This window comes from Pelecanus crispus, chromosome 1 (genome assembly GCF_030463565.1).
Source record: "Pelecanus crispus isolate bPelCri1 chromosome 1, bPelCri1.pri, whole genome shotgun sequence".
Lineage (NCBI taxonomy): Eukaryota > Metazoa > Chordata > Aves > Pelecaniformes > Pelecanidae > Pelecanus > Pelecanus crispus.
In genome coordinates, this window is record NC_134643.1 from 907,864 (window position 1) to 926,919 (window position 19,056).

At 41.7% G+C, this 19,056-nt stretch overlaps 1 protein-coding gene across 1 annotated transcript in view; it reads right to left on the minus strand.

Annotated features, from left to right (window-relative positions):
• Positions 1-19,056, minus strand: part of PPP6R2 (protein phosphatase 6 regulatory subunit 2) — a 114,084-nt gene that overhangs the window by 16,497 nt on the left and 78,531 nt on the right. Inside the window, exons 9-21 of the mRNA XM_075728181.1 lie at positions 18,477-18,603; positions 17,825-17,977; positions 16,841-17,044; positions 16,121-16,185; positions 12,770-12,885; positions 10,545-10,630; positions 10,114-10,194; positions 8,050-8,147; positions 5,394-5,451; positions 3,794-3,921; positions 2,714-2,889; positions 1,085-1,247; positions 583-671 (exon numbers count right to left, since the gene is read on the minus strand). Coding sequence (XP_075584296.1) covers positions 583-671; positions 1,085-1,247; positions 2,714-2,889; positions 3,794-3,921; positions 5,394-5,451; positions 8,050-8,147; positions 10,114-10,194; positions 10,545-10,630; positions 12,770-12,885; positions 16,121-16,185; positions 16,841-17,044; positions 17,825-17,977; positions 18,477-18,603 — 1,544 coding nt within the window. The remainder of the gene's footprint in view (positions 1-582; positions 672-1,084; positions 1,248-2,713; positions 2,890-3,793; positions 3,922-5,393; positions 5,452-8,049; positions 8,148-10,113; positions 10,195-10,544; positions 10,631-12,769; positions 12,886-16,120; positions 16,186-16,840; positions 17,045-17,824; positions 17,978-18,476; positions 18,604-19,056) is intronic.

Here is a 19,056-nt window from a genome sequence, read left to right on the forward strand (position 1 = left end):
TCTGAGTTCTGCTGAACTGAATCTCCAATTCCGCTGGCAGAGTACAGCAGAACATGCATGTGGCAGAAAAAGGTACCGTGCTATCCCTTCCACTATTATCCACCTTTCAGTGGTTACTACAGACAAAAGTTTAATGTAGTTCCATCAAAGTCCTTTGTTAAATTTTATTTTTCCTTGCTCAGAAAGGAGGAGGGAAAGAAATCAGACTGAAGCTAACCACCAGCTTGGCACAATTACCAATAGTATAATTTACCCATCCTTTTGATTTTTGGCAAGTAATTTCATAATCAAGCATACAGTTAAAATAGGACTTTTGAACAGTTTATAAATGAATTCTCTCTGTGACATCAACTCTTACTAACTTAAACTTCCTCCTTTTCTTGCTGAATAGTATTATCCTAACAAACGTTCAGGATTCTGAGTTACTATTTTAATAGATTAACCTCTGTATGAAAGAGAGCCTTCAAGTAAGATAAGGCAGACGACACTGGAGGGAAGTTCTCCCTAGCAGACTCGGTATGCTATGCAGGATTTCAAACAGCTTAAATAATACACGTTTTGACTTGTAACATTCTCACTTACAGTTCTTGTCTTGACTCTGCTTCGGGTTTCCATCTGAATCAGTGCTTTCTGTGTCGACAGGAGAACTGCATCGGGGACCTGATTCTGAGCTAAAGTAGGGGGGGAAAAGCCTTGAGAATGAAGATACCTTGGTTGTGCCTCTAAATATCCCCAGTGGAAAAAATCATTAGAGCTTACTCTTTCTTTACATAAATATTTTGAACTTCTAGAATACTTATTCATTTACTTATTTTAAACTGTTAGCAGTGATGATACGTAAAGTATTCCTGTATGATAAGACACAAATGAATGCTAACACCAGTCAGAAGCACTGGAAGGCAAGGAGAAGCATGAAGCCCCAATCCAGAACACTCAGACAGTATTAAAAAATAACAAGGGTAGCAAGGAGAAGGGAAAGGGAAGAAGGCAAGATTACAGTCAATGTACTCCATCAAACCGTATTTTCAAATATTCTTTCACTCAAAAGCTATAAGGAAATTGAAAGAACGCGTGCCCCTCTCACCAACAGAAAGGCTGGAAGTCTGTAAACTTTGCCCATCCTTTCTCCTCTGGGGTGGTGTTCTCTGGGGCTGCTGAATCCCAAACGCTCGATCCAACGTCCATGGCAACACAGGGTGTGGGGGGCTTCGAGTTCACGGGCTCGAACACAGCTGTCCATCCAGACCCTGGAGAGACACAACAACCGCCTGGAATTCCTATGAGTTTTCAGAATCTTCGGCCATCCCAAAAATATTCCAAAGTGATCCCAGAGACAAAAAAAGAAAGACCATCCAATGGCACTCCTTCAAAACCTACAGGAAGCTGCCTGCCTCGCACGTTATAGCCAATCAGCTTGAAAATCCCTCTTCCGATAAATACTAACGTTATCCACAAGAGAGAAGCATCAACTCGGAGAAGTGACATGATGAATGTCTTCATTCTTTGAGCCACTGATTTCCAGCTGAACTGTAAGTACCTTAGCTTTCTGTCAAAAGCTAAGTGGCATGGCTTTCAACCATTTCAATCACTAACTGTTTAATTTTGGCAATTACGGGTAAGGAATTGATACACGGATTAAAATGTTTAAGACCACAGAAGTGATCTTGAGCAAAACTAAGAACATAATTTGTTTTTTACAGTCCCAGCCTACTCCTTATTCATTAGAACATACTTCTGTTCCTACACAGATTTTTGAAAAGCATTTCTCATTACCTTTTCTCAACAAAGAGAAAGGATTGCAGAGGTCTGTCGTGCAAACAGATCTGCATGCAACAAAACTGAGAGTAGGAGAGATCCACCAAGTCTATACTCACTCAAAAATTGAACCAAAATTTGAACCAAAGTCTTTAGAAGGGTAACCAAACCGATGTACACTATCCACAGGCTGCCATTTGTGGTGTTTATACTGGTTCTTCCTAATAAGAATTGGAAATATCTGACACTACCAAATGGGTGCAGAGCGCTGATTACTGGAATAAATACGCATTATGCTCACAGTTACAGTACAAAGACATCACCTAGAAAAAGAAACATTTTTAAACTGAAAATGCTTGTGCCAAACAAGGAGCGAAGGTTAATATTTTTGTCCCTTTATTTCAGTTGACTGAATTTGCTCTGCTGACAACACTGCGTCTCATGAACTTACACAGCATTATTTGCGTTGTGATCTGGGAAAACCTCGTCCCTCTACAGTCGTCCCCTAGGCACTGTGAGAATGGGTTTGCAGCATGCAAATTGAAACTAGAAAGGCAATCAGGCCGATACAGGGAGTGTGGAGATACTTGGCAAGGGTCTGCATAAAACTCTTATAATATAATGCATATAATGTAAGGAGTTAATGTCATAATCCTCCAGTAGTATTTTGTTCGTTAGTATTTGTACTAAAAGAGCTAGTAGTATTATTGTACGTGTACCCGTGTGGCTGTCTTAGCGTAACTGAAGCATCCCACTGCTATTCTGAAGAAGCTGGGCAGGGCTCAATCTCACTAATATTTCAGAGGCAAAAAAATGAAGACTGAAATTCACACTTCTCATCTGCACAGGTGGAACTACAGAATAGCTGCAGAAACCTGGCAATTTGCAAAGTGCTATTCTGCAGAGATGATTACAGATCTCATTTCAAATGGGATGATGCTGGTTTTAAACTCTTTACCTTCAGAGGAGTCAGAGTCTTTCTGCTCAGAAATATTATTCTTGTTGTTGTTCGCTGAGGAAGGAGGGGGCTGCTGTTCTGCTTCCTCCTCTTCTTCGGAGTCCACGCTACCATCGTGATCTCCATTCTCAAGATCACTTTTTGACGAACTCTCCGAGGTCTGAGACGCTCCAAATCTAAATCGCAGAACTCAGAATTAGCAAAACCCTTACCGCAGCCAGTTCATCCTTCACCTGCTTCCTCCCTGCCCCAGGGAGAAAGCACAAACTGCGCCAAAAGATACAAAGCTCAGACAGGCAACAGCAGGCACTCCTCTAGATATTTCCGCTAAAGTCCCCAAGTGCTTTACTTGTCAAAATGCATCTGCAGAGCTGTAATGGGAAATACGCTGCAGTGAAACACTCGGGGCTCGGGATTGATGTGAGCAGACAAACCAGTAGCAAACAAGGGGGACACTGGTGTGGTGTCAATTCTGGGTATGAACAAGCCAATCAGTTTGTTGATGCCAGGCAAACAAACACTAAGGTCTTGGCCATTTTTCCTGTCTCATTTGATCATATTTTCAGACTTCAAATTATAGAATTAACTTTATTTAATAACTGACTATATCAAAGGGATGAAAAATTGTGATTTGCAATGCCAGAGATGCACCATGGGAGGTCACTCATTCTCATGCAAAACATTACGTTTCTTCTTTTAACATTTTGAAAAAGAATATTCTGTCTACTACCCTCAGTCTTACAATTCTTTCAACCTCCTCCTCCCCAGATATGAGGAAAGGAGTAAGTTCTAAGCATTTCAACCTAAGGGTGGGTTTTTTAGTGTCTTTGATAATAGACTGAGTAATTCAGTGTTTCCATCATTACTGCATTCCCTCAAATTGGATCATTGTTTCACATTCAACACAAACCACCACCTCTTTTTGTGCAAGTGTGACGTGTAAAGCGCTCTGGTTTACGCAAGAAAAAGGCCTCACAGCACATAAATAACAAACAATTAAGCGTGCACTTAACTAAAATGTACAGTTTCATAGCATTTAGGGGGAAAGAAAAGAATATCGATCTTTTGTTTTCACCTTACCGTGTTCTTGATTTAACTTGGGTTGCATAGGTTATCTCCTTCTCTTCCCAGATATCTTCTTCCTCCTCGTTATCATCAAACTGTTGGATCCGTTCATTGCAGCAGGCTTCAAACAGGGAAGCATTGGGCTAAAATAGTATTAAAAAGAAAAGAAATTCCGTTCATTCTCTGGAGACAGAAGCGAGAACTTCAACGATGAGGAAGTTCATAGAACAGCATTTGTACACAACTAATACCATGAAGGTGTTTGCATTTATTTCATTTTACATCCCAAGTTGTGAAACAAGCAATGTTCAGCTGTGGAAGAGTAATAATAGCACCGTATGCTCAGAAGCAGCAAGCCCGTGACAGATCAAGAAAGAAACACAACAGTATCTCAGCCTACGCTGCTTCCAAAATAGCAGGAACTCCTGCACGCTGCTTCAGAGCTGTTCTGTTACATGACTCTCTGCACCCCTCCTCAGGGGTAGGGACATAAAGTCACTGTAGAAGAGGGCTGGAAACAATTCCCTTGAGAATGCATTTGCAAACTGACCAGCTTGGAGCTTAGAGAACAAAGCGATGCCACGCATGCAAACTGTCCCGCTTGGATTAACAATCCACGGTGCCATTTCGTTCAGTGACTGCATTCTTCCTGACAGAACTGCAGGGAGCTTCTAAGAAAATACGATAATACTTAACTCATGTGCACACACCCCCTTCAAAACATACAACCTTCCATTCTGGAAATGACTTTTCAGACACCGGTAAAGTGAAGCATCCCTGTAAATATACAAATGATCTGCCTTTTTGTGAGCGTTCTGGGATCTTTCAATGAAAAGATTAAGCGCTGTCTTCCAGACCGTGCACGGTCCAAACCAACAGCTGCATTAGAATTCCATCACACACAAAAACTGTCTACTCGGGAAAAAAACCAACTTAAGACAAGCATATAAACAGCTCTTGGTGGCTGCAGACTTAGCTGGCAGATTCAAAAAGAAAACAATTTTTCTGTATCTACAGAGCAGTGTCTAGAGCAGTCAGAAGAGAGAGAAAAAAATACTCTTCATAGTACTGTATAAGTGAAAAAGGAAGTATCTTAAGACTAAGGAAACCTAAGTCTTAGTATTGACTACAACAAGCTTTGGTCAGGAGATGAGCTTGGAATCACCTCTGAAGCCACCGTCCAGCTTCCTCAACGAGTATTGATTTAGGTCAATAAAACAGAAAAGGCAAGCCACAGCACGGCAATATTTAGACCCATAAGAAACCCAATCCCCTCTGTTTTTCTTTGACTGCATATGGAATGGTTATCAAAGTGAAAATAAGGACAATAGAGTCACACTGCAGAGAGAGAGAAAGATTCCTCCAGTGCAAAGAGTACTACTTCTGAAGATCCTCAACAATGCAAGAAAATGTAGGGAGATTCTCCAGGGGTACATGTAATGCCCGGAGTTCCTTAACTGGACTCAGGCATGAGTATGAGTCCAGTTACCAGTTTTCATTTACCAAAATAACATACCAAATCTTTTTTCTTTCAAAATGACAACAGCTAATTTAAGCATGAATGAACTTGCCAGAATCTGTCCTATTAAATAAACATCCCCAAATACCCACTTACACTGTCATCATCAGCATCTATATTGAAGTTTATCTCTGCGATCCTGTCAAAGGGAGCACTGCAAAAAGAAGGGAAAGAAACTTCAGTGATGGCATGGAGTAACAAAGCGCTTTTGCAGCCGCAGTGCAAGACCAGAGGACAGCTCACTGCAGAGACGCTTCACGCGACCACTCAATGCCTTCTGCGTTTGTTCCCAGAATATTCACTTCCACACTATGTGCAATGGCTTCCTCTCTTTGAGATGAAAGATTATTTTGTATTTTTGAGTATTTGAAAAAATATGTAGCGTTTTCATTCTCAGGTCTGATTCAACACCTGAGTGAACAACCTTTGTCATTCTCTTGTTCCTACGGTATTTTGAGGCTTCATGGCAACCACAGCAACATCTGGCTGTTGGTTTGCAACTCTCATGGCACCTGTGCAGCATGAAGGCTATCTTAATTTTTTTCACTGGGTCTCTTCAGCTGAACCAAGCTTTATTGAAAAGAAAATGAGCTCATAATCAATTAAAAAGAAAAGGAGCTGCACCCAGCTGCTCTGGGATTCCAGTCCTACGTTCACCCAAGAATTCCACTGGATTCCTCCGCACGAGACGACCCAGAGACGGGACTGAAGCCTGCACGGTGGGCACGTCACCAGAAATAGCCAGACGGACCGCACCTGCCTGTTTTAACATAACTGCAGTAACTTCAGGGAACCTTAGTGTACCAGCGGCTCAGGAACCCCAGCATGAACGCTGCAAAAATCATGAAACAACCATTTCTGATTTGGACCTAGGAGTGTAAGGACAGCAGAGGGTGCTACAGGCCAAAAAACCCCAACCTATAGCACGGTGCAGGTCAACGCGGCGTTTTTTCAGCATATCTCTTCACTTTGGACAGTGTTATTTTCTTTCAAAGGAGACTCTCCAGTTAGTAAAAAATACTGTCATGCAAACCACCAGGACACTGAAACATGATTAATACTTCTTAAAATAGTCAAATTCAGATCTGCAACAGTTTTCAACAGCTGGAAAACAGGCGACAGGGAGCACCACTCTCAGACTGTTCAATGCCAGAACAGTTTCGTAGCATATTCCTCCTTTTGCAATCACAGACACAGAGAAGGCTAGCACATCCCATTACAGATTTTGTTCAGTTCCATGCTCATTTTAAAATGGACATTAGCTACCTTCAGCAGCTCCTCACAAGTTAATTCTTCCCCTCCACCTACACATACGCGAGTTCAATATTTGCTGCTATCTGATAAGAAATTAAAAGTGTATTTTACTTTTAAAAAAAAAAACTTAAAAAAAAAAACTTAAAAAAGAACTAAGTAATCCATGTTAAATTAAACTCTCATTCTAGTCTGGAACTTTTTAGCTTTATTAAATTTCTGGGCATCTACAACGCCCAGAAAAAAAAAAAAAGACAGGAAAGCTGGACTCCAAAATCTTTCTCCATGTGAGAATACAGCTCCCAACTATTTGGCAAACACCTCAATGGCGTTCCTGTGACCCTAGGGATCTTACGACTCTCTACTTTGATTCACGCTTGAAAGCAACTCTGAAGCAGCCAAACTATTTCCACATTGTCCTTTCATTTCAGATATTTCATGGAGCCCAATAGCTGCTAAAAACATGGTCTGAGCAGCACCAGCAAAAGAATCCTCAATAAATCAGATGTGGAGCAGCCGGAGAGTCAGAGCGATGTGGCATGTCAGAGCTTTCTGGGCTCAAACCTTCCGGTTTCTGCCAGGATCCCAGGACAGCAGGCTCCTGCAGCTCTTTGCGGAGCATTCCCTACGAGTGTCTGCTCATGAGGGTGCGTACAGCAGCTACTGCCGCACGCTCTCCCTGTCACCTTGGCTGACAAGTAATTCCTTCGGTTGAGGCGAACATTGCCACAAGAGGAAAGTGAACGGGCCAAATCGACGAGCAGGAAACACACTGGGCATCCTCCTGGAGCACTGCCCTGTCAATAAATGTATACTAAATGGTTACGATTTCTGAACCATTATGGACAAGCAGGATAATTAAGAGTCCCAGTAATTTCCTTAGCTACAGTTTTTAAGGTGAGAAGATGAGCTGCAGTTTTGATTAGATTAGGTAGTTCTATAAAAGCAGAAGCACTTCTCAACACTGAATTCAGAAAGACACGTAACATTAAATCCACCTGTATCTGCCTCCTTTGAACTGTTATTTGCTCCTGCCTTATCTATGTTTCCTTATTCCTAAGAGAGAAAATGGCTAAATTCTTCTGTGGACTTCATCAGACGCTATTCTTTCTACTCCTAATTTCAATAAGGACTTAATGCCACTGGAGAATATCTGTATAATTGCCTACGGTTAGCTCTAATGCTTTGCTTTCTGTGCAATTACATTTATTTTAGAATATGGCTGGATAATAGTTGCGTGTTTTATTTAAAACATTTCTGTTCAAAATGAAAAAAATACTTTGCCTTGGTTCTACAACTGTCTTTGGAGATCAAGGGTGGACCCCTATAAAAAGAAAAAAAGGTCAGCTGTTTTCCAAGCCATTGCTCAGTCTTCTGTTTGTTTCAAACCAATGGAGGTATAGAGTGAGGTTCATTTTAAAACCTGAACCAGAAGAAGAGAGATTAGATACAAAGAGGCTTAAATGCTAAATACAAGCCCCTTGAAGTTTTATAAACTTACTTGATATTATCATCCTGGTCTGCAAACTCCTCATCGTTAAAGCCGAACTGATCCACAAAGTTAGCTGTCATCTGCTGGATCTGGTAATCGGAGAAGGCCTGAGCAAGAGAACCCAAAAAGAGCTATCGTTATGGTGTCCAACGATGTTCAAGTAAGCTGGCCGAAAACACATATTCTAAAAAGCATTAAAATCATAGAAAACTGATGAACTTTGAGAAATCACCTACTCCAACCCCCTTTCTCAAAGCAGGATCTCAGACTGTTCTCACACAGATTTCTGCAAGTCCTGGACAAGTATCTGCAAGTCTGGTGCTTCTCTGATCTGCTCTTAACTTCTTCCAAAGACAGTTACGAAATTTTCCTAGGAAACCATTTGTTGGCTTCATTATTCTATTAGAACATTGTATTGGGTTTTTTTTCATTTGTTTGTTTTCCCCTGATGCAATACAAAATTTATCTTGCTGCAACTTAAACCCACCACGGACATCAAGAAGGTACTTTTCACTTCCTCTGAATCCGTCTTTCTTGTAGGATCGGGCACATGTCTCCACCTAATCTCATCTTCTCTTGACCAAGCGGACCAAATTCTTTCAACTTTTCTTCCTATGTCATGTTCTACACCTCTACTCATTCTCAGCACTATCCTCTAGCCTACCTTTTGCTAATACAAATAACTTTTGAAGTTCGCTGCCTCCAACTGGACATTCACCAAGGAGAATGGGAAAATTACTCCGTATGTCTTTGAGACAACACTCCCACCTATCATACGTTTGGTTTCCCACAGCAGCTTGGGTCTTCTATTTTTCAGCTTGTACCTCGAGATAATTGCCCAGATACGCTTTTGGTCACTTTGTAGCCTACTCATCCATGCCTCATTCTCTATTTATGAAAAGGATTGCTTCTGCCTCCAAACAGAATCTTACACTTGCTCTTACGCATTGCATTTTTTCTTCAGATCACTTCTGTTTGGAGGCTAATTCTGAATACTGGCAGGCAGTCCACTCCAGCTACAGCTACGTAATTCAAACATGCATCTCTGCAGCTGCACTTTGTCGTGATTCCACTGCAGGTGATACGAAGTACCCGCGTTCCTGTCTGAGGAGTTCTGCAGGCTCCTGTCAATAATTCTATTGATACTTGTCACAATAAAGGACAAAACTTTTTTTTTTTCCCACAAAGGCAATGCATTTTCCCCTTTTTAATGCACTTTTTAAGTATCAGCTGAGGAAAAGAAAGGTATTTGTAATGTCAGAGTAGCCAATTAGAGTATTTGGACAAAAGAATAACTACCAACTATTTTCAACTCATTTTTACCCTTAACTAGATTTCAGATTGAGATTGTCTTTTTACTCCCCATAGGTAGCTTCCTACTAAATAGGCTGAAACTCGTATGTTCTGCTAATGCTCTTTATGTTCTTAGCATCAAAAAAGGTTGGAAGAACTTGTCTAAATATTTCATCCTGAAAAGCAGCTTCCATATATTTGATGGAGCTTTAGCAGAGTACCTCAGATTTTGAGGATCCTGAGATCTTGGCTAAATGCAAGTGGACACTGAATTACCTTCGTTTCTTCCTAAGACAAGGCTTTTTACTGCTCTTACTGCTACTGTTTACTGCTCTTTACTGCTAACATTTTAGTATGGCTCTTTCAGTTTTTAATAAAAGTCTACATAGCCCAAGAGGAAGCAAAACCCCTCCATCGGCTCCAGTTCGACTGCACGCTACCTTGCTGGCTGGGAAATACAGGAACTCACTGCAGCTGGTCTACAGCATCAGGACCACCCAGCCCCCTCGTGTGGGGAGAACCAGGAGAAGAGAAAGAAATACGCAGTGCCGCACAGGAATACAAGACTCATCGTGCATCTGGGATTTGCATGCAGTCTGAGGCAAATTTATTCCCAAGTGGAGTCTAGACCATGTAAGTAACTATGCCGGAAAACCACAAAAGAGCTGAACACACTGACGAAGAGTAAAATTTAGGAAGCTGTTCCACACTGGGATGGATTAAGGGCAAAGCAGAGAAGCAAGCTTCCCAGGAATAGTGAGGAGCACGTTGTCAGCTCACCTGCTGGAGAGAAAGTTCATTGGGAAAAGCACTCTCAATGTCTTCATCCTCACTGGAAGAGTGCAGATGGTGAGTGCTCACCTGAAAAAAGGACAAAAAAAAAAAAAAAAAAAAAAAAAGCACAAATGAAAGCTGAGAAAACTCAAATACTTCCATTCCACACATACAATTAAAGACCAAACTCCTCAGAAGGCAGAAACTGTCCCAATGAACAACAAAGAACCATGGACTAGAGTTTACCAACATGTATCAGAGCTGCTGCTGGAAGAACTATTATGGAATATGTTTTTCTACAAACACTCTGCCCTTATAAGCCTACTTCATAAAAACAAGCAAAAGAAGAAAAAAACCCAGCAATATCACTTTTTCTTTAAAGAAAGTCCAGAAGATAGCAGGCCTATCCGAAATATGCACAATATCACTGTTCTCACCAAATCCACCGTATTCCTCCTGTTTGTTTCCGTCAGCGTCTCTTCTACAAAACTCTCCCATCTCCCTCTACAATCTTCAGGTAGCTCTGTAATGAAAAGGTCACCATAAAGATTACCACAACTCAACGAGAAGGGATCAAAGCCAGTCATTTAGCCCCACTGGTTACCTGGAAGTTTTTGAGCAGGCACATGAGCTAAGTAATGCATGCATTACGTAAGTGCTCTGCAAAGTGAGTTACATTTTACTCCTAATTTTCTAAAAATGGTAAATTCTGCAGAGAAAGGAATGTCTTTCATTAGGCCAACCAGTAAGATATTACTGGTCTTAATCTTAACTGATTTGTGGAATTACCGTGGGCTAAAGATACAAAACTTCTACTACAACTTTCTGAAAACCAGCATACACGTGACTTAGGTTTTACTTTTCTCTTCCTTTTCTTTCATGGTGACTGTGCTGGGTTGACCCCAGCCAGCAACTAAGCACCCACCCAGCTGCTCACTCACTCCACCCCACAGCAGGATGAGGGAGAGAATTGGAAGATCAAAAGCAAGAAAAAGTCACGGGTTGAGATAAAGAAAGTTAAATAAGTGGAGAAAAGAGGAAAAAAAACCCCAAAGCAAGTGATGTAAAGGCACTCGCTCCCCACCTCCCACCAGCAGACTGGTGCTCAGTCTGAGCAGGAGCTACCTTGGAAAGACTGTCCCCCCAGCTCCTACCGCTGAGTGCACGGCACGGAACATCCCTTCAGTCAATCCAGGCCAGCCGGCGGCGGTGCCCCTCCCAGCCTCCCGTCCACCCCTCCTGCCCCGCAGGGCGCGGACAGAGCGGGTAAAAGAGAAAGCCTTGGCGCTGTGCAAGCACTGCTCAGCGACAGCGAAAACAGTGGCGTGTTACCTACAGCGTTTTAGTCACGAATCCAAAACACTGCACCGCACGGCTGCTATGAATAAAGTTATCTTCATTCCAGCCAGACCCAGTACAGTAAAACAACGGAGAGAAATAACCGTGACTTGTGAAACTTTCAGTCTTTACTAAAATATTTGTGACTTCTCAATTTTCATGTAGATATGACAACACACCAAGTTACTATAATACCATTTGATATGTTCGTTAGATGCCACAAATGGAAACTCAAGTCATATTAGTGCTCGTTGTTTCCCTTAATGCAAATGCAGATGGAAAATCTTATTTCCTCTCACGTAAAAACGGCAGATAGAATTAGTTCTCAAAATAAAGTCCAGTGAAGACATGATGGACAAAGTCTGGCAATGTGAACAGCTCCAACAAAGCGGAGATGTAGGACCTCTGTGATCATTTAGTCTGGAGAGGAGGAGGCTGAGGGGAGACCTGATCGCTCTGCAGCTGCTGGCAGGAGGGGGCAGGGAGGGGGGTCGGGCTCTTCTCCCAAGGAACAGCGATGGGACGAGAGGGAATGGGCTCAAGCTGCGCCAGGGGAGGTTTAGGTTGGATATTGGGAGAAATTTCTTCACGGAAAGAGTGGCCAAGCACTGGACCAGGCTGCCCAGAGAGGTGGGGGAGTCCCCAGCCCTGGAGGGGTTCAAAACACGGGCAGAGGTGGCACTGGGGGCCATGGTTTAGTGGGCATGGGGGTGTTGGGGTGACGGCTGGGCTGATGATCTTAGAGATCCTTCCCAACCTCAGTGATTCCCAGTTTTACTGTCATTATAAATAATGCAGCCCCCAAGGCAGGCAAGATGAAATGATGACTCTGCCCTTGATGGGTTTGGTGGTGGCCTTGGCAGTGTTGGGTCAATGGTTGGGCTGGGGGATCTTGAAGGGCTTGGCCAACCTCAACAAATCTATGTTTCTATGATTTACTCTGGTGTCTCTCTTCCTCTCGGACAGATGTAAGAATAAGGAAGTATAGAAACACCATTCATAAACACCACCCTAGAGTGCTGTAAATAAGCACTATAAAACGCACACATAAGTCTGGATGAAAAGAAGCATTCCTTAGCACAAAAAGGGTACCTCCAGCCTCCCGCTGCCAAAACAAAGTTTCAACAATTTCAGCGTAACCGTATGAAAACAAAGGGCAACCAAATTTGTTCTAGCCATTTTTTAAAGTTATGGGAAATTGTGATATTTAACTGGAAATTCTTTTCATTATAACAGGAATCAACACATGCAATAGAAGTTTTTCCAAAAGGCCTGCAAGGGTTATTTAATCAAGGGGGGAAGGAATGGAGAAAGGAGCATGTACCTTTAATGAACTCACTAATTTGAGTCTGCATGGGGCCCTTCTCCATGTTCTGTACTACAGCATTGGCTATCCGGGTGAGGTGGCCCATATTGCCTCGCCTCATTCCACCTTCTGCCCTGGAAAGAGAAAACAGCCAGTCGCAACACAACCAGGCACCAAGAGGCACAGGGTCGCAGTCATAACCACTTCATAACCTAGGGACGCTGAGAGTTCCCCGCTGTTGCAACGGTCCGACATACGTACACACGATCCAAGCAGGGTTAGTACAGCAGAGCAGAGAATCAGCAGGAATGCTCTCTGCTCACGCAGGCAGGGCACGGGACGAGTCTACCCACAACAACCGCACCTTTCTGCCTTTTTTTCATCTATCGAGAGGGAAGAGATCACTCATCCAGTTTGAACGCACTAGATAAAAGTTTAAGCCGCTTACAAAGAGCAAGCTAATCGGGTACATTGAAAGACCAGCGCAGAACTAAATAATCCAGTTATAATTTCCGCTAAAGAAAACTCACAGCAACAAGAATTTACATCACCGCTACTGAAAAAGCTTTAGAGTTGTACTTGCAACTGAAGTATTTAGCAGATGAATTCAAGAGAACAAAAGACACTAATCTACAACCATTAGATTTCCCCCTTCCAAAAAAAAAAAAAATCTAAGAAGCCAGCACTAAGTCCAAGCAGTCTCTAAGTCACTTTTCTTTGAATCGTCATTGGTTCTCCTTCACCGGAGAGCAAAGAAGGAATCTAAAACTCAGGGGGTGAAGAGCCTGAAATAATTCTGCTTCCCACAGTATCCAAAGAAGGACTGATGAGATTTGGGAAGAAAAATGTAAACCCCAGTGGCAAATTCCTGGTAAGAAATGTCACAGTACTGTGTTTAGAAACAGCATTTCTGCCTTTAAACTGGCAGGTGCTGAAAATAAGCCCAAACAAAACTCTTACATACAGTGCTGTTATTCATTGTAACACTATGCACATTAAAGTATCCCAAATCCTGACGTCAAATTCAGAAATTACTATTTCTTGATGCAGCACAAGGAGCACACGAGGTTGACTCAAGCCCACACATAGAATCGGTGGGTCAGAATCAAAGTAAATGAAAAGAAAACCCTTACAAGCAGGATGGCAAGAGCTTTCCACCCCACGTTACTAAGTCTCCAGCTGTAAAACAAAGGTTTCTTCCCGAGATGCTAACAGAGCCAACACATAATAAAGACTTCCATTTTTCCCTGGGAGAGAGGAAGACATTAAAGGCGTCAGAGTTAATTTTGGGCTGGTATGCAGTGCTCGTGTCAACTCTCCTCTACCCTTGCTGGGGGGATCGGTGCGCAGCAGTCTGAGCTGGCAGGTCGAATAACTTTATACTGAAATTATCTCAGGCTTTCCCCTAATGTCGGACCTGAACATACGCAGGTGAGTAGACTAGATGGTTTGGGAAAAACCTGCCTTACGCCTCCACACGTTCCCCTACCAAAAAACAGAGTACAAAGCCAATGCAAACTCTCTCTGTACGTAAGCCCTACAGCAAGAACAGCGCTCTAACCCCAACCCCAAATTCAGGGTTTAGAACTATTCAGATAAAGTGAACACCTGGAAATGAGTTCCCCATGCTAAGCTCCAGCCTTTTGCACACAGGCTCGTGGCTATTTCTTTTGCCCCCCAAACCAACAAGAGAGGGAACAGCCCCAGCCCAGATCCACGGCACTGCCGAGCGCCTCGGCTGCACCAGCCCTGCTGCGAGTTTTTTTCCGCAAAATTGCAGAGCTCAGCTTTCTCAAAAATTGAAAGCGTGCGGTGAGAAAAGCAGCATACAGCAGTGTTATATCTGTCTTCTTTGGTTGTACACTCCGGGAGCACCTATACAACATTTTCCCCCGAGTTGAGCAGTCCTTAACACACTGCTGGAATGCAGGCAGCACCCATGCAAAAATAACTTTTATTTCAATACTTTCAAATACTTTTTATCAACCATGCCACAATTGGTGGTTACTACATTGCCATGAATGGAAGGCAAAGAAAGATGTGCTACAGTAAACAGCTTCCTATAAAAGCACATTGCTGACCAGACTTACTTTATTTTAAATTCTAATTACCTAGGCAGATCAAATAGACTGCAGTAAAATAATTATCTGGGTTACCTAGAAGTTAAATTCTAGTAGTTACAAAGTCCTTTATCAAGAACATATGGAATAACTAAAACTAGAAGAACCCAAGGAGAAATTCCATGTTCCAGCAGGAAAACATTACCACCATTCTAGCTGATGATTTTTAAGAAATAATTCCCAAGCTCCCAGTTTGGAATCTCTGACCCTGGGGCTCCCAGTGCTTGACTCCATCTCCTCACTGAGCGCATACAATAATCTTCATATAAACTCAAAGCTCTTAAAGCACACCAGCGGAGACACCTCTCTGTTAACTCGGTATTTTTTTCTTGCCGTTAAAATTCTTTCCAATGTGGTGACTGGAACTGTTTGGTATGAAATATGTATGAGCTCTAGCTCCTATCTAATTTAATTAGGAAAACTCTTAAGCAGCAACCACAGATATTTGTTACCTATAAAACTGTGCACAATGACAGTCGTGCAACGAAACTATCAGCAGAATCTGTTATCAACAGCCCAAGGGGTTGCAAGAGTGAAAAAAACCAAAAAAACCCCAACAAACCCAAACCAAACAAAAAAAAAATCAAACCAAAATCCAACCCACCAATTATGGCCTGACAGTAAGCCTAAAATAATTACAGTGGGACTACAAAGCACTTTGAAGCCAATAAAGAGCTCAAAATAGTGAGGGAGGACCAAAACATTTAGATGGACAAAGAAAGAGAAGCCTAGATAATACTTTCACTTTAATATGTTTTAGGGTTTTTTAATTATTCAGTTTAATCATTGCAATCAGCATGAAATCCAAGTGTTTTATAAAGTTAGACTATTAAATGCGGGGCAAATCTGGGGCAAAAATGCTTGCCCATCTCAGTTTCCATACAGTTGCTCATTCTAGGGAGAACAGAATTATGCATTTTAAAAAAAAAAAGAAAAAGAAAAAAGTTAATATTCTATGTAATTAATATGCTATGCAATTTCCTGAGAAAGCAAGAAAGAATCATATTGTGTATTTGGGTTGAGATGTTATAAGCATCTAAAAAAACCTCATGCTTTCAAATTATATGCCTATTTGGTGAATTTGCTTTTTAACATGCAAATAATCCTAATTCCAAATCACAATCAAAATCCAAGTCATTTTAGACACCATTAAATTGTAAATTATCCAAATAATTGAAAGCATATTTCAAGGCAATACTCTAAACCTGCAGCCCTAGAACAAGGGCCTTGTGAACGCAAAATCCCTTACTGTATTTTGTCATTGGCTTCCCAGGCATCCAATATCCTTTGCACTAGGCAGCATTTCTGGAACAGCTAGAGGGGAGAGAAAAAAAAAAAAAAAAGAGATAGGAAGAACATTTCAAAAGTTTGCCAAAGTAAGATTCATGCCTTAGGAAGTCTGTACTGAACTATAGTTACTTTTGTTCATTCCTTCACTCCTGCTGAACAAGAACTTAAAGTTCAGCACTTATCTTTCCCAAGAGCTCAAGTTTCTTCTTGCTCAATATTTTTTCTCAGGGGATCCAGGAAAACCAGCAATACCTCTAAACATCTTCAGCTTTTGGGCTTCACATGAGCAGCAATGAAGAACATTGTTGTCATTTTACAAACACGACAATAAATTTTCATCATTAGGGCCACAATGCAGAAGGTAGTTAGCTAGTTGTAGGGTCTATTTGTTTTGTTTTGTCCAAAGTTTATATGCATCTTTACCAAAAAAATTAAATAAAAATGGATTCACAAGCCCATTAAATGAGGTGGGTGGTATGTTTATTTTGTAATTGGATGCTAAAAACGAATGTACAGAAGCAAATCCACTTCCACCCAGAGCTGACAGAACCAAGTTATACCTAGACACTTTTAAATAAACTCCACGCTCTTGAAAAGTTCATCATACCACTTTCTTGTTAATGCATATTCAGGCTGAGTCAACCTGTCTAAAATGCTCAGGTGACACGACCAGACTTACATGAGTAATCATGATATTCTCGGTATTGTTTGCTGGAGTCTCCAAGTTCTCTGTGGCCACATTTCCGTTCAGCACCTCTTCTTTGCTTTCTAGGTCATTAGTAGTAGTTTTTCCCTCTTGCACAGAGTGTGAGAGAATAGCTGCTATGGACAATTCCACTTGGAAATGCAAAAAGTTATTCCATGTGTATTTAAAAAATAAGTCCTGGAAAAAACGAGAAACAAAAGAATTCACTCCAGATACATCTTCCCATTCTTACCAATCGAATGACATGAGAACACTGCCCAACTAGTTGTTTAACCAGCAATTCCACTCAAACAGCGTTACTTATAGGCCTCGACATCCACTTACAGGTGAACGTGCTCCGTTTGCTCTGCCGTAACGTGTACTTTCCTATAAACGGAGCACACTGGGAGCACTCTCACACACAGCTAGGGCTCACAGCACAGACACGCTGAAAATAAGTGTTAGCTATTCCGTGGCTGAATTAATCATAAGAAAAATATTAACTACATAATTTCTAAGTATAAAAATAATTTTCTGAAAGACTGTCCTGGTTGTGTTGGCAGTTTTCAGAACATGTCCCTGTTCACAGCTGGAGAAAGAGATCAGCTCTCAGTATTACGAGAGCTGCTGTACACAACATACCCAAGATTTCCCAATAACCAGACGATTTTGCATACACACCAACATACCCAAGCTTTCTCAATAACCAGACAATTTTGCATACGCACTACTAAACTCCTGTAACAATAAATTTGAAGCATGAGGTTCGCTTCAAAATACTAAGCAACTGTATTTGTATTACAAAAGCTATTCTGAGGATGGATGTTCCTACTTTCAGCAGATTAGAAAAATGAGTCGACACCGGCACACATGAAACAAGCTCCCTTGCACTGAACAGATGAAAGGGAAAGCAAGAACGTTCCCAGTTTAAAGTTACTCCCCCTCTCCCCATTCCCAGTGTCACACTGTATTACTCACAAGTAATAAATTCATGGTACTGAGTCTGCATAGTTCCTGATTAATACTGGGAGTGTTTGTGTGAAGCAGAGCAGCTATTAGACGAGATCCGTGAAGACGAGCGTTCCCCAGTGGCTCCTCCAAGACACCAATTGTAGTTAGGATTGCTGTTTTCTATCAGAGAAACAGATAATGAGTACCCTCAACAAAGATCAGCATTTCCTTGGGTGTATAGGCACAACGATCTGACTGAACTTAACTAGTTCATTTCCTAAATGTTCTCTGCAGGTAAAGCTAGACCATCTTCCCACACAGAGGACAGCGTCGTGTGACCACCGTGAGACTTGGACTTCCAAAACTGAAGATTAAACTCAAAATATCCACTAACTGAAAGTTCCTTTCTCTTCACCCCCTCACCATCTTTACACAAGCCACCAGTCCCAACATATTTCTACTTCTTGGTTTTACTCGAATACAATGGCTTTCAAAATTCCTACTGCCTAGTCCCTAAGCACCTGAATTATAACTTTAAGCGTGACGTTTTCTTCAAAAGATGCTTGCCTGTCCCGGCATACGGCGCTTTCAGCAAATATCCAGGGAGCCTGTGTATAAGGGAAGCCCTGAAATGCAGGTCAGGAGCCACTTGCTCCTGAGCAAGGCTGAACTGCTTTACCTTGGGAGGGCTGAGCAGCAGCTGGTGGAAATCCTTTAGCCTTGGTTCAATCCCATGTAAGATGCTGCTATTGACAGTGTAAGACCTTTCAAATCCCTGAGTGTATGAGTCCATCAGTCCTTCCACTCTGTCAAGAAAAGCACAACAGTTAAGATTTGACAAAATGTTAAAAGGGTCTCCAGTCACACTGTCCATGTCGGTCATTTTCTCTTGAAAAATAACTATGAATATGAAAAATAATCATTTCCAGCTACTGAATATATTTACGTAACTACAATATATTAATATATCATTTACAAGATGATGTTCACATAATCAAAACTGTGAACGAGATGAGTGGGAAGACAGACAATAAGCTGTCTGCAGAGCTGACAAACTACTGAAGCGCTTCCTGGGTTTTAGAACTTACCAAAAGTTTGAAAAGTAAATCACATCGGCAAGAGTTAACTATAAACATTTGTTAAAAACGGTAAACCTCCACAAGTGCTCAAAAAGAAGTACATAAATATACTACCTGATGAAAACCTTGAGCAGCCACGGAGCTGTGCTCATAATCGTACCTCTATCGGCAAGCCGTGAA